Below are 19509 nucleotides of genomic sequence, written 5' to 3'. Positions count from 1 at the left end.
AGTCACTGTGATTGAGCTTTATTGGTTCACAGTTTTTTTTACCAGATTGAGCTGTGAATTCTAACAGCTGTACACCTCAAAGTGTTGCGAGTGGAAGAGTGGTAGCTGGTGTACGTGTAATTTGTATTTGTGACATTACAGAGGTGAGTCGTGGGGGTTTTTTTTAACGGTGTGAGCGACGAGTTCTCAGCATCCGTGACTCCATACCTAACCTGTGCATTAGTGTTTGTCCACTGTGGTTAAAGATTTCCGCAGTGTGTGCTGGCATGTGTCTCATAACTACACTTGCCTTGAAAACTTCAGAGTGGAACTCAGCCAATCAATTACTTTGATCCGAAAAATACCCAGAGGAGATGGTAACATTGCAGGCGAATTTCAATCTACTCAAGTGCCATTTCTCCTCTTTCGCCTGCCTTGTTTTTATTGACATTTTGTGTGAAAAACTGTACACAGAGGAAATTATTGCCTAGCATCCTGCTGATCTGTGTGAAGCGAGAGGAATCCATATGAGGTGACGAGATAAGGAAAAGCTTCATACACGAGCAGCTGCTTTATTCTTCACCTCTTTTCAGCAACTCCTCACTGGTGAAAACATGATTGGCACATGCAGGACTGTTGAATGCCAAGCCCATGGTTCAAAATCAATGCAAGGCAGTGGACTAAATGTTCACTTCAGGGAGGAAAAGATTAGGATACAGGGTGGCTATTAAAATGCGCAGTGTAAGCTTTATCCTTCCCATAAAGCATTGCTGATCGCACAGCTTGCAGGGGAATTCATTCAACAGAAATAAACAGATAGACGGCAAAGCTAAAACGCCAGTGTTGAGTCTTTATTGAACTTCCATGGTACAGAAAGACCATCTTTCTACAGGAATTCTAAAAATCACAAGACTGGATATCTGAGGGTTTGCACGAGCCACGCATGATACCACCAGCACTATGTCTGTTGTGTAAATGTGGGTAATATCTGAAAGCTGCCTAAAAAAGTTGCCAAACAGCTGTTTGGCTTCGCAAGATTCTATAAGACATCACTCACTGATAGATAATACACATTTATAAATAATAGATTTTTCTCACAGGTTTGTATACGTGCAGATTCATTGGCGAGACTGACAGGGTGCTCCTTGATGTACTTTCCTTTGGTGCAACCGAGACAGACGATGCCTTGAAAATGATATGATGGTGATTTTGTTCCAGATTGAGAGACTTTTCTGTCAGGTGGAAAAGGGAAAAAAAAAAAAAAAAAAAAAAATCCTTGTTGCTGTAACATCGGTCCTTTGATCACTTCTTTGTCACTTCTCACCGATGCTCATTTCCATGACGACATAAATCTGTCTTTGTTGTGAACCATCCAAAAAAATCTTTTGAGAATCATTGCTTCTCTGCAGGAATGCCTCCGCTATCCATTCATGTCCTGAATATTTTATCTGCACCAGTGGAAGTACTCTACGCTTAATACACCTCTACACACTCCAGCAGGAACAAAGAGGTGAACGGCAGCCAGATAATTAAGAGAACAAATCATGAGGAAAAACTGAAAAAGAGAAAGAAAAAAAAAACGCTCAACACGCTGTAGAGGGAAGAAGCCAAACTATTTGCATTTCAGGCGCCCAAAGCGGGGAATAAACAGCAGTTTTTGGAGCGTGACATGTTAAACACATTGCCTGTTGGCTACAGCCCTGCCAAACAGCTTTGTGAAATACCCCTTTCAGTGTTTGGAGATGCTGAGAATGACTGTTTAACCGTTTACAAGCCACATACAAGCTCGCTAAACTCAGTAGAATTTGAGTATCGTTTCATGAAAGCGTCCGTTACTACTGAACAGCTTCAGATTTTGCAGCTGAGTCACTGGAAACAGTAGAAGAAGCACAGGTAGGGCAAGTCGGGCAGAATGGGATGTTGCATGGCTGTTAAACTGTTTGTTTGTGAATTAGTCATGGCGGGTCGAAGCACATAGTGGTTGGGTAGCTTGGCAGAGCTCGGGGCCATACAGAGGATGGAAAAACAGAAGAGCAGGTTACAGTGACGCAGAGCCACATAGAAGAAATTCACACCGAGCACAGAGGAAGGAAGGAAAAGAGGCAGCGAGCAGCAGGGAGATGAGTTTGGGTGTTTTAGACCTCAGGGAAGCCGAGGAGTTGTGCGATGACTGGGTACCTGGGATCCCTGAATTCATTTCACAGTTTCAGAGAAAATAAAACGGCGCTGCTGGCACACCCTCTGGTTGTGTTGATGTTCCTCCTCAGGCTCCGTAGATATGTTTACCATATGGAGAAAACAGTCACCTCAGAGGTTGACAACTGGGATCCTGACACAGTAAGAGACACAGACAAGAAGAGTGAGTGAGAAAGAAATAGAAAAGAGGGGTTTTATGGGAAGCTTGAGAGGCCAGATGATGGGAGGATGGAAGTGGAGAGGGAAGGGAAAGACAGAAATAGAGAGGAAAAGTGGAGCAGAGAGGCCTGAAGCTGGAAAAAAGGGGGGTACTCACAAACAGTAAGCAGCATCGCAGGGGACTGAGAGGGCGGCAGGGAGAAGAGACGGAAGAGAAGGAGGAAGGTGGAGGAAAAGCTTATGGGGGGGAGGAAGTGAGAAGGAGCAGTGGAGTAGAGCACTATAATTATCTTGATTGAGATTAACTTTAAATACCCTTGAATAAAAGCATCATTTCACGGACGGCGGCTGGGTGCCTTTTCATAGGCCCATGATGACTCATCTGGAGAGTTTTAAAACACTGATACATCAACACTCCAGGCCTGAATACACCTCTGAGAATAGCACCACTGTCCAATTATACTCATGTATATCCTGGCATCACACACACACACACACACACACACACACACACACACACACACACACACACACACACACACACACACACACACACACACACACACACAAAAGGTAAAAGGGCTGCCTCACACTCACAAAGACGCCAGAAACTTGAATACAGAGGCAGGCTCATGCACAGGCTCGGGCAGACCGTGCAAAGCGGGTGAGGCGACTCATTACCTCTCCCGGTCGGTGAAGGAGGAGGAGGTGCTGTGCAACGTCTGCCGGCTGTCCTCCGAAGCTAGGGAACAGGGGAGAGTACGAGAGAGTGGGGGGGGCACGCCACGGGAAAGCGGGGGTGGATGCTGGGAACAGCTGCGATCGTAACTGGGAGAGAGGGATAGTGAGACAAGAGAGGGGGAGGGGAGGGGATGGAAGGAGGCGAGAAATTGGGGAGATGTTTGGAAAGAGAAGAGGATTGAGAACATACAGAGAGGGATTAAGAGTGAAGAGAAAATGAGGCATGGAGAGGAGAGAGAGAGAGGTGGGATAAGAAAAGGAATGAGTGGGAAAAAGGGACACAAAGAGGAAGAGGTACAGGAATAGAAACAGGGATGAAAAGAAAGTTTGATAAAGGGAGATATTAATAAAGTAAAAGAGGGAGAGAAAGATCAGAGGAGATGATAGACAGTGTCTTGAAATGACAGAGAAACACAAGAAGAAAGAGGAAAACGACAGCGGGGGGAAGCAGAGAAACAAAATCAGAGAGCATCAAGAACAGCCGAGCCATTTAACATCGGCGAACGCATTACACTGCCACTGTGAGAAAGAATTAGTGCACTCATCGGACTCATTAAAACACAGTCAGAGGGAGGAGGGAGACAGAGCGAGAAATGGGTAAGGGAAAAAAGGTGCTGTGAAATGAGAGAGGGAGAGAGTCAGAAGAGGTGAGGTGGGAATAATGCAACAAGGTGAGGCGATGGACTGAGGGGTGATGCATAACTGAGCCATTACTTCAGCGAGAGAGTGAGTGGCAGCACAGTCAAGAGTCATAGGTTCACGCTCTTAAAAACACTGTGACGCACAACAAAGCTGCTCTCACAGCCATAAAAGCCATCTTGCAGCCTCATTTTCCCCCAGTAACACCTGCCCTTCCCTATCTACCTCGTTAGATCAGGGGTGTCAAACTCCCTGCAAGGGGGGGGGGGGCCTGACACGGTTTGCCCCACAATTTCATACGGCCCTCAATATGATGCCAAATTGTTGCGAAATTTGGCCCGAACATTTTTCACATATTGTGGAGATTAAGAACATTTTTGCATTAATACATTTTGTTGAGACACAAGCCCTCATCTCCATCTCTCCAGATGCTCTGGTGATTCAGCCTGATACCTGTAACCATGAGAACGAGGTGAACCAAGCCAATGGGAAGAAGACCCTTTGGGATATCTTTGAGCATTCATTTTTTTGTTTGAAGCAAACTTTAACTTTTGACATTCATTCTTAGCTCTTAGCTAATGTTATCTTTTGGCATTTATTCATTTTTGGCAGTTTGTGCTGAGTACTAAGCTAACGTTAACTTTGGCCAGTCGTTCCCAGTTCTAAGGTAATCTTTGGCAGTTTGCTTGTTATTATCTTTTGTTATTTCTAAGCTAATATTATTGAGTATTTTGGTCTTCACTCTGAGGTCTGAGCTAATGTTGTCCTCTTGTTCTTCTTAGTTCTGTTGCTCAACATCACACCAGTGTGTCTATTTCAAATTCAGTTCAATTTAATGTTAAAATTAACTTTTTTGTAGTTCAAATGCTGAAAGTGGCCCCCTTGTGACAAGCCTGGACAGTCAGTGGCCCCCATGTATTTTGAGTTTGAGAACCCTGTTCTATATACAAAACACACACACACACACACACACTCTCACACTCTCACACACATTCACACCCAAACAACATCTCACTTGATAGCATTAGCCTGGCAATTTTAGGCCTGGGAAAATCACTGAGCACATATGCTGCTCTTCTATAATCATAATGAACTGGACGGTGGCCAATTTCCACTATAGGCTATCATTTCCGTCCATCTGTACTCCCCTCCCGTCCACACTTTCTCCTACTAACACATGGCGTTATTTACACATTTATGACACCGAGGCACGCGCCAGTCTATAGCACCAGAGAGAACAGGAGCTGCTGCCATGTCTCTCGTCTGAAACCCTGAAATTCTCACTTAGTTGAGGCCACAATGGGTTTTGCTCCACAGTGGGGGCCTGCGAAGTAAGTTATCGAAACTACAGCGAAGGCCAGTCTCAGGAACAGAGAGAAAGAGGAGCTTATCGTGTATCAGCTCACAGCAAACTGGAGGATTATCTGTGGATCTGCAGCCAGACTGGCAGTGCTAGGAGAGATAGCAGACTGGTGATGGAGATAAGAGGAGTACTGGCTGGGCAAAGAAAACGGTGTTAGAGCAAGGCAACAAGGATAGCTGAGAGTGAGCGAAGAACCAAAAGGAGGGAGGAGTAGGGAGGTGGGGAAGGGGGCACAGGTATTCAGAAAAAAATCCCTGGGAGGCGAGTTTAAGGTGAGGGAGGTTTAGAGGGGGAGCAAAGAGATAATGTAGAGAGACTGTGGGAGCAAAATTGAGATTAAGAGTGAGTGTGGAAAAAAATACGAAGTAGAACAAATTATACAGATTTGGGCAATGAAATGAAAAATAATGATGGAGTATAAATGTGGATAAGATGGGTCGATCAGAGAAATACAGTGTGGAGGAGGAGAGTAGAAGTTTAATTGTGACATCTATGAAGGCATTGACTGAAGAAGAAGTAAAGCAAGAACAGAGGAGCCCCGTTGGTCAGATAAACTAGAGCGTTATTGGTTTGATCAGCAAACCGTGGAAGAGCTTCACTGCATCACATAGATGAGTCTCTATTTCCAGCTAATGGGCATGTGTGCAGCAAACACAGGCCAACATATAGAGAACCCGCACCCTGTGTTTACATGCTCTGAGGGGTTTAATGGCTGCTGGAATATTACAGCACATTTACCTAAGTAAACACATGCTGTTAAGCTTGTAAGGCGACCATGTTTCTCTTTTAATCTTAAAACTCATAGCGAATGTTTAAAGGTTGTATAAGTGAAACGAGTTAACGAGCAGCCCATCTCATCTCGTCTTGCAATACCACTTTAAACCTCAAGGGGCAAAAGTCGCTGTGCTGCTGTTGAAGACGGCACAAGAAAACTGGAGGACACCTAGAGAACGCATAAGTCCTCCAAGGTGAAATCGGCCAGACTAACACCAATCCAGGAAGTGCAGGTGAAAAAACACACACACACGCAAACACACACACACACACACACTAGTTCCTGTAGTCTGAAGAAAAGACAGCATCATTTTCATGTCAGTCAGATGACGTTAGCTACACCAGGCTTACTTCCTGTAACCAGGTGGTGCTAAGACTGACATAAATTCAGTTTATACAAATTTAAAGAATTTTGTTCCGTTTGGAAAAAAAATGACGATTTGGAGTCTAGCTAAAAACAGTTTTTAGTGCAGTGACATTAAAATCGTCTGCCCACCATGATACGATAACACCGTTTAACAAAAACTCACACTCTCCGCAGGAACCCATGATCACTAAGTTCTTCAGGTATTCCTTACTAAATTTGAGACTGAGCCGGTCCAACCGCTAGGAGGGGTACATCAGAGAGCATCTTTTTCTGTTCTTTTTTTTTGTTGCCACCAGGTGGCAACAAAACTCCCCCAAAACGCCACTCTGCACCCCTCCACCAAGTTCTTGGCCTCGTAGTTTTTGCGTAATCCTGCTGACTGAGAAACAAACAAACAAGCAAGCAAACATGATCTCATTGCCAGATGGAAGAATGACCCAGACTCAGGTGCCGGTTTGGCCAGGCGGCACAGCAGCAGCTCTGCTCAACCTTCCACCAGAGTTCTCAGTTATTTACCTGCAGATTTCTTCCATCAGAGCAGCAGGTTCGAACTTCCCATGATGTTGGAGTGAGGGGTATAAGACACTAGCTTGTTTGGGTTTCTACAAATTCACCCTGAAACAATTGTAACTAAATGACAAGTGTGCCGACCAAAACTTTCAGGAAGACGAGGTTGTTGGAAGAAAAAAAAAAAAAAAAAAAAGCTATTAGTAAGCAATTACTCATTCATTCAGGGGTTAATACACAGACCTGTTACATAACATGCTCACAGCCCAAATGTGCAGAGACATCTGCAACAACCCTCTTCAAGAATACAACTTTAATCTTTTCCCATTTTTGATTAAAAGCAAATCTCACATCTTTCAGCAAAAAAAATAGAAACACATAATTATATCTGCATCACTTCAATCCGTCAAGTAAATTTCAGTCTTCATGACTCGTCTAATTTCTAAATTGATGATTCTGATGCCTAAAAACTAATCTACATGGGCCTCTTTCCCTTTTTGCATTCGTCTACAGATTTTAATCAGGTCATAAAGGTTCCTCTCAGCATCTTTTGATACTTCTAAGAAGTCTGAGGAAAGTCTTTACTTGACAAGAAAACACATATAGTAACAAACCTAATTTTGTGTGTTTTCATCTTTGCACTTTCTAAATAGTCCTGAGAAGCATTACGGATATTTTATGACCCCTTCACAGTGTTTTGACCCAAAGGTTGGTCCCCTGTTCAGAGTACAACTGACTTCTCGATACGAACACAAATATTTTATTATCCAGAAGGTAAAAAATTCCAATTAAAGGTTTGTCACAATATCACACAAGGCGCCTTGAATTAACGCTGCTCAGCCCAAAGCATTTTTAGGACAACTAGTAATCCCCCTCCTGCTGTGACTCTGCACTTACACTCATGTGATTATAAACACACACATTAATGGAGGACTAATTTTGGTTCCTACCAGAGTTTTGCTGTAATGATGACCGCCGTCAGGATGAGCAGCGAGGAGATGGTCACGGTGACATAGAACTGAGGGTCCACTGTAACACACACACATACTCATGCAGTTACTGATCTCAGACCGTGACCATGTTAAATTGTGTCCAGAACAAAAGGAGAAATCAATGGAGGCATCTGAACATGAAATTGGATGTGCAAGATTCTGGCCTCCAACTATAACACCAATCCGGTGATGTCTTCTCCGTATCTTCCAGTTTGATGGTGGCTAATTCCTCCCTGTGAGTGATGAGAACTTTATTAGGCTGTCCCCACAATAGACACCAGCGGTTACACTCAGCAGGGTGTCAGCCTTCACCCTGGTGACAGCTAATTCCCTGGAGGACTCCTGGCATGTGTGTGTCTCATTATTTAGAAATCCTTCATGTGCGTCTCTTGATGTGATGCCCACCTTCCTCAGGCTCCGTTTCCTCCGCCTCCGTTCCTCCATCCTCCACTCCCTCTTGGTTCCTGGCCTCTAGAGGTGTCTCTTCTCTGGGATGCATGCTTGCATCAGGATATGGCCAGTTCTCTGACATGGCAGTGCTGGCCTCCTGTTGACTCCCATGCTGGTGCAAGTGGTCAGTTTCCTGGCTTGAGAGGAAGTGGTAGGTCTCATCTTCCAGAGGCTGTGTAGGTCCCCAGACCACCGCCCACAGAGGGGTGGGTGTGACTTGGGTTGTGACAGAAAGCTGGACTGACAGGGCATCCACCTGCTCCTCGCCCTCGCTGTCGTCACGGTTACAGGTAGAGGGTTGTGTCACCAGAGCAACCAGAAGGATGGAGATGAGGGCAGTCAGTCGTGCGGCAGGAGAGATGGAGCTAGAAGAGAAAGAACAAACAGTGGCAGAGTGACAGAGAAGTTAGCTGTGAAAATATGTTGCCCACAGGTGCCCTGCACGCATTCAGACATTGATTCTCGTGCCAGTCATTACTCCAGATGACAGCTTCTGCATCTGTACCCCAACACATCCCTCATTCACCTCTGAAACTATCCATCTTACCATCTCTCCATCGCTTCGCTCTGTTCACTGAGACTCCACTCCTCCGATCATCTCTCTCTGTAAGATAAGACAGAAGGGCAGGAGAAAGATAGAGAGAGGGAGAGAAAGGGGGAGGGTCCAGTTTCTTCTATTATGTTGGCAAATAAAGAGTATGCAAACATCACTAGTACTGGCTGAATTCCAACTATTTCAGACGCACAGGCTCCCCTGAGTATTTAAGTTGAACGCTCAGTTATACACCACGTTTTTGCACATCTGCATGCAGAGAACAACCAGAAGTACAGACTCATTGTCTGGTCTGGTCTCTCACACACATTTACAGTGCACACACCTGAGCAAGGCACATAAATCATCATTAGAGGCGTCATGCATAGACCCAATACTCTATATGACACTTGGAGCAAAGACAGGTAACTTCCTATCAACAATTACTGCTGAAATGCCACAGAAATGTCACTGAGAGACACACGACCACAGCAGGAAAGCGACAGAGACACACATGCACTCCGACACATATCAGTTATCATGCCTACCTCTGGCAGTGGAGAGAGGGAATGAGAGAGGGAGACAGAGAGAAAGGGGGAGATACAGAGAGCAAGTGAGGGAAAAAAAAGCATCGGTTGCCTTAGCGACTGAGACATGTAGAGCCGGCTAGAGTAAGAGAGGGGCGAGAGAGTGATGTAGGGAGGGCAAGAGGCTGTTGGAAAGAGATTTAAATGCTAATTATGTGTTTTTTTTAATGGGTTCAATTAAATGGACGCAGAGGAAAAGAAATGAATTTGACGAAGCAAACAGAAATGACACTGAGGACGACAGTAATAAGCTCATTTTAGAAGCGGGAGGTTAAAGAAAAAAAGTCTTCAATTATGTTTACAAAAACTGCAGGGACACCCCAGAGAGAGAGACACACTAACAGCAAAGAGGAGGAAGGCAGAAGGAGGGGAACAAAGATGGAGCAAAATTTAATTTACATTCATTTACAGTAGCACCGGCAAGGCAGAGCGGTGAACTGGTGTTTCATGAGAAGGCGGGGTCAGTTTGAAATTAAAAAAAAAAAAGGATGACAAAAATGCATATCTGGAGGCGAGTGTCACTGTTGCATTTTTATTGGATGTGCAACTAAAATTTACATAGAAAGCAATCCATCACTCACAAACACGCACTTTCTCATCCATAAGCTCTCTTTCAAACACTGACACTTCAGTCTGTCACACTCTCCTCCCTGGCCGTCCGTGCACCGCCACCCCCCCCCCATTTCCTCTTCACATTTACAGGCCGTGGTCTCCTCAGCTCGGCGGCAGGCGAGAGAAACCTCATTGCAGAGCGCAACGGAACCACGAGCCGGCCCGTCCGTCTTCGGCACTGTCAGACTGCCAGTCTTTTTCCTCATCATCACCACCACCATCATCATCATCGAGATCTAAGTTTACCAGTGAGGTCATAAGGATTAGTCACGACATGCGTCATCCAGAATTAACACCACAGTGTGATTCCACAGCTTCCCGCGAAGTTTGTGAATTGGTGAATAACGACTTTAGGATGTGTGAAAGTGAAGTATGTGTGTCTTTACCATCAGTCTCCTCGTCATCCTCTGTATCTCCCTCTGACTCCAGAAAACGGTCCAATCGGCTGTCTCTCCTCACTGTGACGTCACCCCTGTAACATTTACTCCTGCTATTAATTAAACCTTTAATATCACTGGAAATGTGTGTCAAAAACAGTTAAAGCTTCTAGCACGTATTAAATCCCAGTGTAACTCCTGGATTAGCTATGCAGTTGACCTCTGAAAACATAATGAATGCAAATATGCAAATAAGGAATATAATTAACCAATTTGGACTGAACGCTTTTTTAAGAGATGAATGTTGACAGCTATTGCACCAACCTCTGCTTCCCGGAGCTTGGGAGCTGCTCCCATACGACGAGGTCGCGACCTCCTGTGACCCATCGGTGGTCTCCGCTCCCTGTAGTCCACGCCGCAAAGCATAGGATTCTAGATGATTGGAGCCAGGTCAGAGAGGCCAGGTAGCGACACTGAGGCACAGAGAACACTGGAGGGAGGAGATGAAGAGGGTCAAGCGCAGGAAAGTGGTTTTGTGCTTTCAAGCTGTCAGAACGTAAGTGAGTGACTTGTGGTTGCACTTGGTTTATCCTGTGACTTACAATTTAGCATGCTCTCACCACTCGCCAGATCATAGCAGGAGCTAATTAGGACGCCTGCTGTCTGGTGAACACAATCTGTTACCCCGGTGATGCTGCTGTGATTGGTCAGCCTGGAAATCATTCCTGTGATAATTAGACAGATGTTAGGTGGAAGGATTGGGCATATTTTCCTGCATCCACCTTCCTTTCATGATCTTTTGTCTGTCCCTGACACACACACACACGCACACACACACACACTCACACACCTCATTCCAGAGCTCACCAGTCCTCCAGTGAAGGATCTTGATCCAGGCTTGACCATACGCCAGCAGCACCCTGTCCCCCCGAGGACTTAGGGTCAGACGCCCACCTGGTCCTCCCCCGCAACCTGTTACCTGGCCACCCCAGTGGTGCAGCAGCTTAAGGGGGTCTCGTCCTGTACGCTGGTTCTCCCACACAGAGACCCCTCCCTCGACCGAGCCGCTGAACACCAGTGGACCCTGAGACTAAGGAGGGCACAGGAGAAACAGTTGTCATGGTGATATGAGTCTTTCGCCAGAGTCTTACAGATAGAGAAAAGAAAGAGTACACGTATATTTGTATAATGGAAGAGAACAGTTTCAACATGTACGCTTCTGAGGTGCGGTTGTTTATAAACGGATTGAACACTTTGCCTGATCGACAACAAAGAAGATGACAATGACGCGCTACACTTTAATGCTTTAGGCATATTTTGATGATTGCAAATTGGGAAAAAAATGTGCATACGCAGTTCTGGATTCAATAATCATAAAAAAGCCTTTTTGCTGAAAATACATACGGTATGCTCTCTAAAAAGCCAATCTTCACAGCTCAAATCTCTACTTTGATTTCCATGTGAAAGCAATAAACAAGGAGGATAAGAGTGCAGAAATATAGCCGGTTGATTCCTTCAGAAAAGGCTTTTTATAAAATTAATAAAGGAGAGTTTAAAATTTAGAAAGCTCCCACAGAGAGAAAAACATGTTTTATAGCCATGACATCCGCGTTACACATGAGCTGAAAGTGAAAACCGTGCTCAGTGTTGAGAGCATGTCATACATAGTCAGGAGTGGAGTGACCCACCCACCTGGATGCAGGTGACAGCCTCCTGGTGAGCATTGATTGACTGGCAGTTTTCAAAAGTGTGCCAGCTCCAAGCTTGAACTTTCCCCCCATCTGAAGGGGTGGCAGAGTGAGGTTAACATGTGTTGGCAGGTGCCTGGTAGTCATTATTGTTGGTCACGGTCAGCCCGCCTGAGCTGACCGCCTAAATTGTGTACCTCCATCTCCCTGCCTGAGCTACACTCACCGGAGGATTTTGCCTACATATTAACAAAGATACCAACATGCACAGAAATAGATATCAGATGCAAATGCGATGTGATACTTGCTCCAGTTAATTTGTCCACTGTGTCACTAGCTCTTAGTTTTACTACATGCCCCGACTCTCTGCACAGAAATACGCACCTGAACCAGTAATGATGTAGCCGTCGTCCTCTGGCACAAAGCAGAGCGCCGTCACAGAGTTGAACGTGTAGATAGACTTTACACACTGCCCTGGAGGTGACGGGAAAATACTCATTTAATTGACAGGACACAAACTACCAGTCAAACAGCCTTACACTGATTACACACACACACACACACACACACACATTTCCAAGACAATACCCTGAGGCTATATCTGCCTTAAAATATATATATATATAATTCTGTGTGGTTAAGCGTACCAATGCTCAGGGCCCAGATCTTCACATAGCAGTCTGCTGAGCCACTCAAAATAAACCTCTCCTTGTCGGACAAAGACAGCACCCAGGCTGGGGAGAGGGCAAACAAAAGAGCGGGAGGGGGGTGGGGTGGGTTAGAGGAGGAGAGAACAGAGAGACAAGGACAAAAAGATTATACAGAGAGGAAAATGTTTTAAAATGAGGCAAAAAAGACAATACACATGATTTAAAAAGCTGTGTGACAAAGATGGAGCTGCATCATTTATGCTCTGCACTTCTCAACATGGTATTTTAAGTTGGGGAAGCAGGGGAGGGAGTGTGGGAGGAGAGCTGGAGCTCTGGAGTTCAAGTGATGGAAGGCTGCCTGCTTCAGACAGACAGTGAACTCTCTAAAGTGTCTACTGTGGTTATCTCTCACTGGGGCTGATCTGATGAACTGCTCCTATAATTACCAGACCTGAGGACACAGGCATTGCTCAGTGCTAGTTTCTACACGTGTAGCTAGTAGATATGTGTGTGCACGTGCCTGTATGTGTGTGTGTGTGTGTGTGTGTGTGTGTGTGCTCACCCAGCTTCTTGCAGTACTCAGGGGGAGGGGTAGACAGACAGGTAACCCCACCAGTGTGACCACCCAGGTTCTTGTGCTCTGTTGCCGTGGGAACATGCCACACCTTCACTGTTGTATCTCGGCTTAAAGGAGAAAGAGATGGACAGAATGAGAAAAGGGATCAGTTATGAGAGTGATTCCTACCACCCTGAGGGGGGCGCCAAAGATCAAAGTGGGTGAACAACTTTCATCTGCTCCCTTTTCAAAATTGGATTTTCACAATAAGATGCACCGTAATAACACGATTATAATTCATAATAATTCATCTTATAAAAACAACAGTATGGAACGCTGTTTGGAAAGATACTATTAATACATTAAATAACTCTGGCTGTATTGTTGTGTCTAAAAATGCAAAATAGAATGAAATAACTTTTCTCTCGAACAGATGTAGAGCTGCAACACAGTTAAACGATTCGTAACTCAAAGGACAAGTACTCACTAACTATTTTGATAATTAATCTTTTCAGTCAGTTTGAAGCAAAAATGTCATCGACTGGTTCCAGACTCTTAAATACAGGATTTTCTTTTAGGGTTTTGGACTGTTGGATGTAACAGATGTATTTCAAGAACAGAACTTTAAAAGAAATTAAGACGATAATTTTTGTAAAGCTTCTTCTCATCATTTCTTTCTTTTATCCTGAAAATAATCAGATTAATTGATGATGAAAATAACTGTTAGCCGTAGCCCCTTTATGGACCTGTTTTTTTTTTGGGGGGGGGGGGGGGTTGGTCTATAACAATTTGGAATGAATCCTTTTACCGTGTATGTTTGGGGAGTGGGCGTGATATCCACAGATGTATAGAGAGCTTAAATGAGTGAGCAGAAGAGGCGAAAACAAGCAAAGTTAAAAGGCGCTCAACGTGAACCACAAGAGATTTGAGCTGAACGATCAGGGCGGGGGAAGAAAAATAAATACATGTCAGACAGCGGGAGAGGAAGCGGGAGCATATTAAGTGATAAATTAGGTGAAATGTTCACTTTGCACACCCATTATGCAAATCACAGCTCCATTAGCGTTACCTTCCCGACACCACCAGGTTGTCAACAGCAACCGCACAGGTGACTATGTCACTGTGACCCTCCAAGAGCCTCAAGCGGAACTTCGCCTTCTCCCAAGATGCTTGGAGGGATATAGATTCATCTCCTGAACAAAATAAAGGAGGAGAAAACAAATGATTTGTGCAATTAGCAGTGTTGACTCATAAGCAACCCGCCCTGTTAAAGTATGGAGTTCTTCAATATGGGTTATTCTGCCGCCGTTGCTGCTGCCGCTGCTGCTGCCGCTGCTGCAAAGCGTGAGGCTAATTTAGCTCTAAGGATGCAAAACAGGGGTCCTGGCTTCAGGGAGGCAAATGCAGCCTGTTGGTTTTAATACTAACAAGAGCATGTTGGGACTCCTCAGGCTGATTTTAGATAAAAATGGCAAATTAGGGCACTGCATTATACTTTTATCTATAGACTGTAAAATATTCTCTTTCTCTCCCACCTTCCTGTCCCTGCTGAGGCACCGTGTCGAGGTGCGCAGAGGCCAAGCAGCCTCCTGACATGCACTGATCTGACACCCTGGCCATCTCTGTCCTTTCCTGCTGTCGGGCCATCTCTACTCCCCCTCCTGTCTCCCTCTGCCTGGCAGGCGGCGCTGGCGTTGTTTGAGCTTTGGACTTCTCTTCTCCCTTAAGGATCTTGGAGGCTGGAGGCGTCTGTGATGGAAGGGCCTCGGGGGCATCCTCCCTGTGCCAGCGCAGAAACAAGAGCTGAATGAATAATCAAGAAGCAAACTGCACACACTATCCTTTGTGACAGTTAGCAAACCTGAAGTGTCCCGTACAAACAAAAACACTTGTTAATGAGCACCTAGTCTCAGTTTCATGGAACGAACGCGTTTCATTCAGTTTGATGTTAATACCCAAACGTGCCACTTTCAATTACCAGCACACCCTGAGGGGATCTGATAGGGAGGATGGCATCCCTGAGTGATGTTTACATGAGAATTTATGAACAGTAGAAAGTTCACAATGTGTCACAACAGTATTTGACCTCCAGTGCGTTTGGATAGACACACAAAAAAAAAGATCAAAGACTTCAAAGTGAATGTTGTTGCTTTTGAATAATTATGCATCTCTCCATCTGCCCCCTCTCGCTAGTACCTCTCCCTCACTTCCTTACACTTGTCTTTTCATCTTCTCCTTTTTTCCGTCTCCCACAATCCCCAGAGTTTGCTGCGGGCCAGAAAGCTGCAGCTGAAGCTCAGCCAATCTGGAACGCAGCTCCGCCTTCCTAGAGATCTGAGAGGGAAGAAGACACGATTGGTTGTAAAACAAGCTGCCAATTCCACAAGTTGCTTATAGGCACAACCAACATATTCTGCCTGTCTTGATTTACTGGTTTGCACCTAGCGAGACATGTTGTATTCCTGTCTGATCGTCATTAATTAAATATACATGAGTGAACAAATTAGGTACTTTAACATGTTGTCAAGAGGCTCTTTCCGGTGTTAAAGGGACCCTTTTTTCATCCTTATAAAGTCTGTTTTCACATCACGAGGACTGTGGGGAGCTAAACATGTCTTCTGGGGCAGATGATGTCATCTGACAACGGATTGTTAACAGAAACTGGAGGCATCCTCTTTGAAACAAAAGTCTACCAAAGCCTCCACCGTGGAGCGAAGGTGTTTGAGGAATTTCACTCATATTAGGGAGTAAACTTCAAGATATGTCAGATTCAAATTAATCAAAAGAAGTCTTTTGTGAGAAGTTGCGTCAGGTGTGTTTAGACAGTGCCTCTATGTGAAACTATCAATTAAAGTTGAAATGCTGGATTTAATCTTTACAATTCAGTACCAATTTGGGCAGAGCAATTTATATAATCTATCTATGATGTGCTGTTGGTCAACATACCGCCACGACTGGTAGAATTAAATCATATGAAGGAGCAACCCAATTTTTGGCAAAATACGCCCTCATAGTCAGAGGCAGACAAGACTTTTTGCATTTGTCTGCGAACACTTCCCATTCACTTCCATTCAGTGCGCTAAGCTAACAAGCGGTCAGTTGGGGTCTAGTTTGGGTCTTCACAAGAAGGCAAATAAGCAGATTTCCCCAAAAGTCAGAGTGTTTGTTATTTACTCTTATATATATTTATATATATATATAAATATAAAATATATATATATATATATACACACACACACACATATATATATATACACACACACACACACATATATATATACACACACACACACACACATATATATATACACACACACATATATATATATATATATACACACACACACACACATATATATATACACACACACACACACATATATATATATATACACACACACACACATATATATATATATACACACACACACACACATATATATATATATATATTTTACAACATTTCCATTTATTAATCCTGAGGTTGGATTAGGAATCCTGAGAGTATTGGTGTTTGCTGTTTTTCTGGAATTTTTTATATGTGAATCAAACTTTTATTCAAATGTTTTTGCCAATTTGTTTGTTATTTTTATAGTATTTTGTGATGGTCAAAATTACAGGGTGCTGCTTTGGGTCAATATTTATGTTTGCGTAGCTCTCGAGACTGTATACTGATTCTACTGTGTCTTAAGCAGTCATTTATGGTACTATTTTCACATTGTCATTTATACCATAATTACGTATAATACCGATGTAATTAGACTGATGTTGTTTTAAATCTATAATTGCCATCTCTGGTACCAATTAGCAACAAAATATATACTGAGCGTCAAAAAATAAAAGCATTCTTTGAAGCAGTGAATAAACCCGTGTCTGGGTATGTTACTGAATTAGTAAGCTACTTTCTAAACGTCTCTAACAACCACAAAAATGGGTAAACTCCTCATATTTAAACTTCTGTTTTGAAAGGCAAAGCACCTCAGGCTGGTCAGAGTTGATTTTTCTCTGAAAAGTCATATTGATCCAGTAAAGAACTAAGTACCTCATAAAGCAACCGTGAGTAGAAACGCACTCGTCATAACGTTCTCTCTGGATGTTAAATCTTTCATAACAAGATCATCAGTTGTGAACGAAGAATGTTCTGTTCGGCTGTCGGCTTGTTAATCAGCAGCTTGTTTCGACCCAGACGGTATTGCCTCATCAGTACCTCACAATCCTCAGCTCTAGACTTGTACTACACCTCGAACTGCATTTATTTTCCTGTTTCCAATTAGGAGACGCAGCGAAAGTTCACACAGTTGTAGGGCACAGTCATAACTTATACGGTTCACAAGCTGCCCTTTAACAACCTTTCCTCAAGTTCCTGATAATTACTTTTGTATGATGTACTTCTCCTCAAACTCTGAGCTTCCTTCTCCTGAAAACCCGAGGCAAAAGCTGTCAAAATATTCATTCCACACTTTTCATTAATTCATGTTAATCACATATTTTTGCCTATTTGTGATATCAACATGCTTCGCTTCATAACTGTAACGGAAGACAGACACTGGCATGCATGCTGACAACATGCCTCAGATGAATATTTATTTGAATATATTTATACCAGGAGTTTTCAAAGCCTGAGACTGTGAATCTCCCCTTAGACAAAGCAATAAGACCACTAATGATGATGTTATTTGATCCCAGATAGACTTAAAAATGCAGCCAAAGCACTAATATAGTTTTTTGTCCAACTTCATTTCGCCAAATACGTACAAAAAAAACAATTTAAAAAAGCTATCATGATTTACTTTTAGGTTGGATGTTCGACAGACATTCATCCTGGATCCTGCGGCATCTTCCAGTGGGTTGTGCTGGCAGTAAGAGGAGGGTTCACAACCTCTGAACGCTGGCTCTTCACCACAAGCGAATCCCATAGGGGCCGTCAATAAATTACTGTATTATTTTTAATACCAGACTTATAGAATTTTCCACATAAGTGTGAAATATACTTACAATATGTATTAAATTGGCCTTGTGTAGGACACCTAAATGTATTTCATATCCGAGTACAAGATTTTTTTTTTTTAACGGCTTCATGTGACATCATTGTGACTCTGAATAAACATCAGATATTATTACCAGTATGGATTAGTCATTTTTACAGGGTTTTTCTTTTTTAGTGTCTAATGTTTTAATTGTGGTAATAAGGTCACGTGAAATGGAAGCTATAGTGAAAACAGCTTGTGAAATATTCATGTGAAACAGAAACAGCATCACAACTGTGTAAAAAGAGGGAGTCCGGTGTCCTAATAACACCTGGAAATGATTTAGAGTCACTGGTTCACATGACATGGATGTTATTCAAATAATTAGGGACTTTTGCAATTAAATATTCACACAAAGCATATGAAGCACTTCAGCTGTAGAAAAAAAGGGCATCTTATCTCTTTGGTTTGGAGTCACGGTTGTCAATAACTTATTAATTTACGATTAGGGGGAAATTACGCCATCATACTTCTACTATCCCTGGATGGTTTCTTTCATAAGATGTTACACTTAGGCTATTCTACATATTAAATATCGTCATAATTCATAGGGGGAAAAAAATCCCTGAGCCCCCCCCTAGAATCCTCCCACTCTGAAAACCTTTAATATAAACTAATCCATGCCCGTGTAGCAGCCCGCTGCTGCGCCTGAGGGAAATCTATTCAGGATTTGGTAAAGTCACTCACAGATCACGGAGAGGAAAAGGTTAGATGAAGGGTTCTTGTACCTTGAATCGCTCCTCTGGAGTCAGACTGATTTTGATTTCCAGATTCTCAATTTGCCTCAACTTCTTCTGCAGCTTCCTCACCTCCCCCATCTGGATCTCGGGTTTCGCTCTTCGAACGTCCCAACAACTCAGCAAGTTGTCAGAAAGTGTCAAAGAACCTCCGCTGTAATTTCATTAAAAAGCCTGGAGAGGTACATAAAAGGTTTAATAAATATAAATTGGCGGGCCGTGTGTTGTTGGTGTGACAGACGTGTCGCCGGATGTTGACGAGCAGCAGTAGATGTGTATAGCTGTCCTTACAGCGACACCCTGTGGACCGTTCATGAACTGCAAGGTATTACTGTCAACTTCTAACAATTTTTCAAAGGCAGGGTCCTCAAACATATAATGCCTTGAGGCTGCAGATCTTGTTGTAAGGGAGGCGTCACAGGTATTCCAACAGAAAAATCCACTGCAAATATGAATACATACCAACTTTACAGAGACACATTGATTAGCAACAGAAATAAGAACACCGCAACAGAACAAAACCAGAACAGCACCTTTCTCTCTATTTGATATCACGTGGAGAGCCATATCAAATTC

The 19509-nt window shown here is 43.5% G+C and overlaps 2 protein-coding genes across 4 annotated transcripts; both read right to left on the bottom strand.

Moving 5' to 3' along the window:
* Positions 1-1205: 1205 nt before the first annotated feature.
* pianp (PILR alpha associated neural protein) lies at positions 1206-9211 on the bottom strand. 3 transcript variants are annotated; one of them, XR_015118528.1, is made up of 6 exons: positions 8715-9210; positions 8123-8532; positions 7676-7754; positions 3016-3162; positions 2158-2308; positions 1206-1534 (listed from the first exon to the last, which is right to left on the bottom strand). XR_015118528.1 is itself a non-coding variant. In XM_086218189.1 (5 exons), exons 1-5 carry the CDS (start codon positions 8723-8725, stop codon positions 2287-2289), a joined length of 669 nt encoding a protein of 222 aa, XP_086074315.1. In that variant the 5' UTR covers positions 8726-9209; the 3' UTR covers positions 1206-2286. The 3 variants fall into 3 exon arrangements, 1 of the variants encoding a protein (XP_086074315.1); XR_015118529.1 differs by having other exon boundaries at positions 1206-2308; positions 2932-3162; positions 8715-9211; XM_086218189.1 differs by having other exon boundaries at positions 1206-2308; positions 8715-9209.
* A 775-nt stretch (positions 9212-9986) lies between these two features.
* On the bottom strand, positions 9987-19187 carry LOC147253142 (telomerase protein component 1). The gene is made up of 13 exons (XM_086218186.1): positions 18925-19187; positions 15385-15503; positions 14705-14949; positions 14239-14362; positions 13176-13297; positions 12611-12697; positions 12348-12437; positions 11968-12056; positions 11143-11365; positions 10878-11000; positions 10600-10765; positions 10285-10370; positions 9987-10134 (listed from the first exon to the last, which is right to left on the bottom strand). Exons 1-13 carry the CDS (start codon positions 19012-19014, stop codon positions 10028-10030), a joined length of 1671 nt encoding a protein of 556 aa, XP_086074312.1. The 5' UTR covers positions 19015-19187; the 3' UTR covers positions 9987-10027.
* Positions 19188-19509: the final 322 nt, after the last annotated feature.

This window comes from Aulostomus chinensis, chromosome 11 (genome assembly GCF_037954235.1).
Source record: "Aulostomus chinensis isolate RoL2024-O1b breed Wild chromosome 11, RoL_Achi_v1.0, whole genome shotgun sequence".
NCBI classification, from domain to species: Eukaryota; Metazoa; Chordata; class Actinopteri; order Syngnathiformes; family Aulostomidae; genus Aulostomus; species Aulostomus chinensis.
The sequence above is the reverse complement of the archived record's forward strand: the minus strand, read 5'-3'. Positions and strand labels throughout refer to the sequence as shown.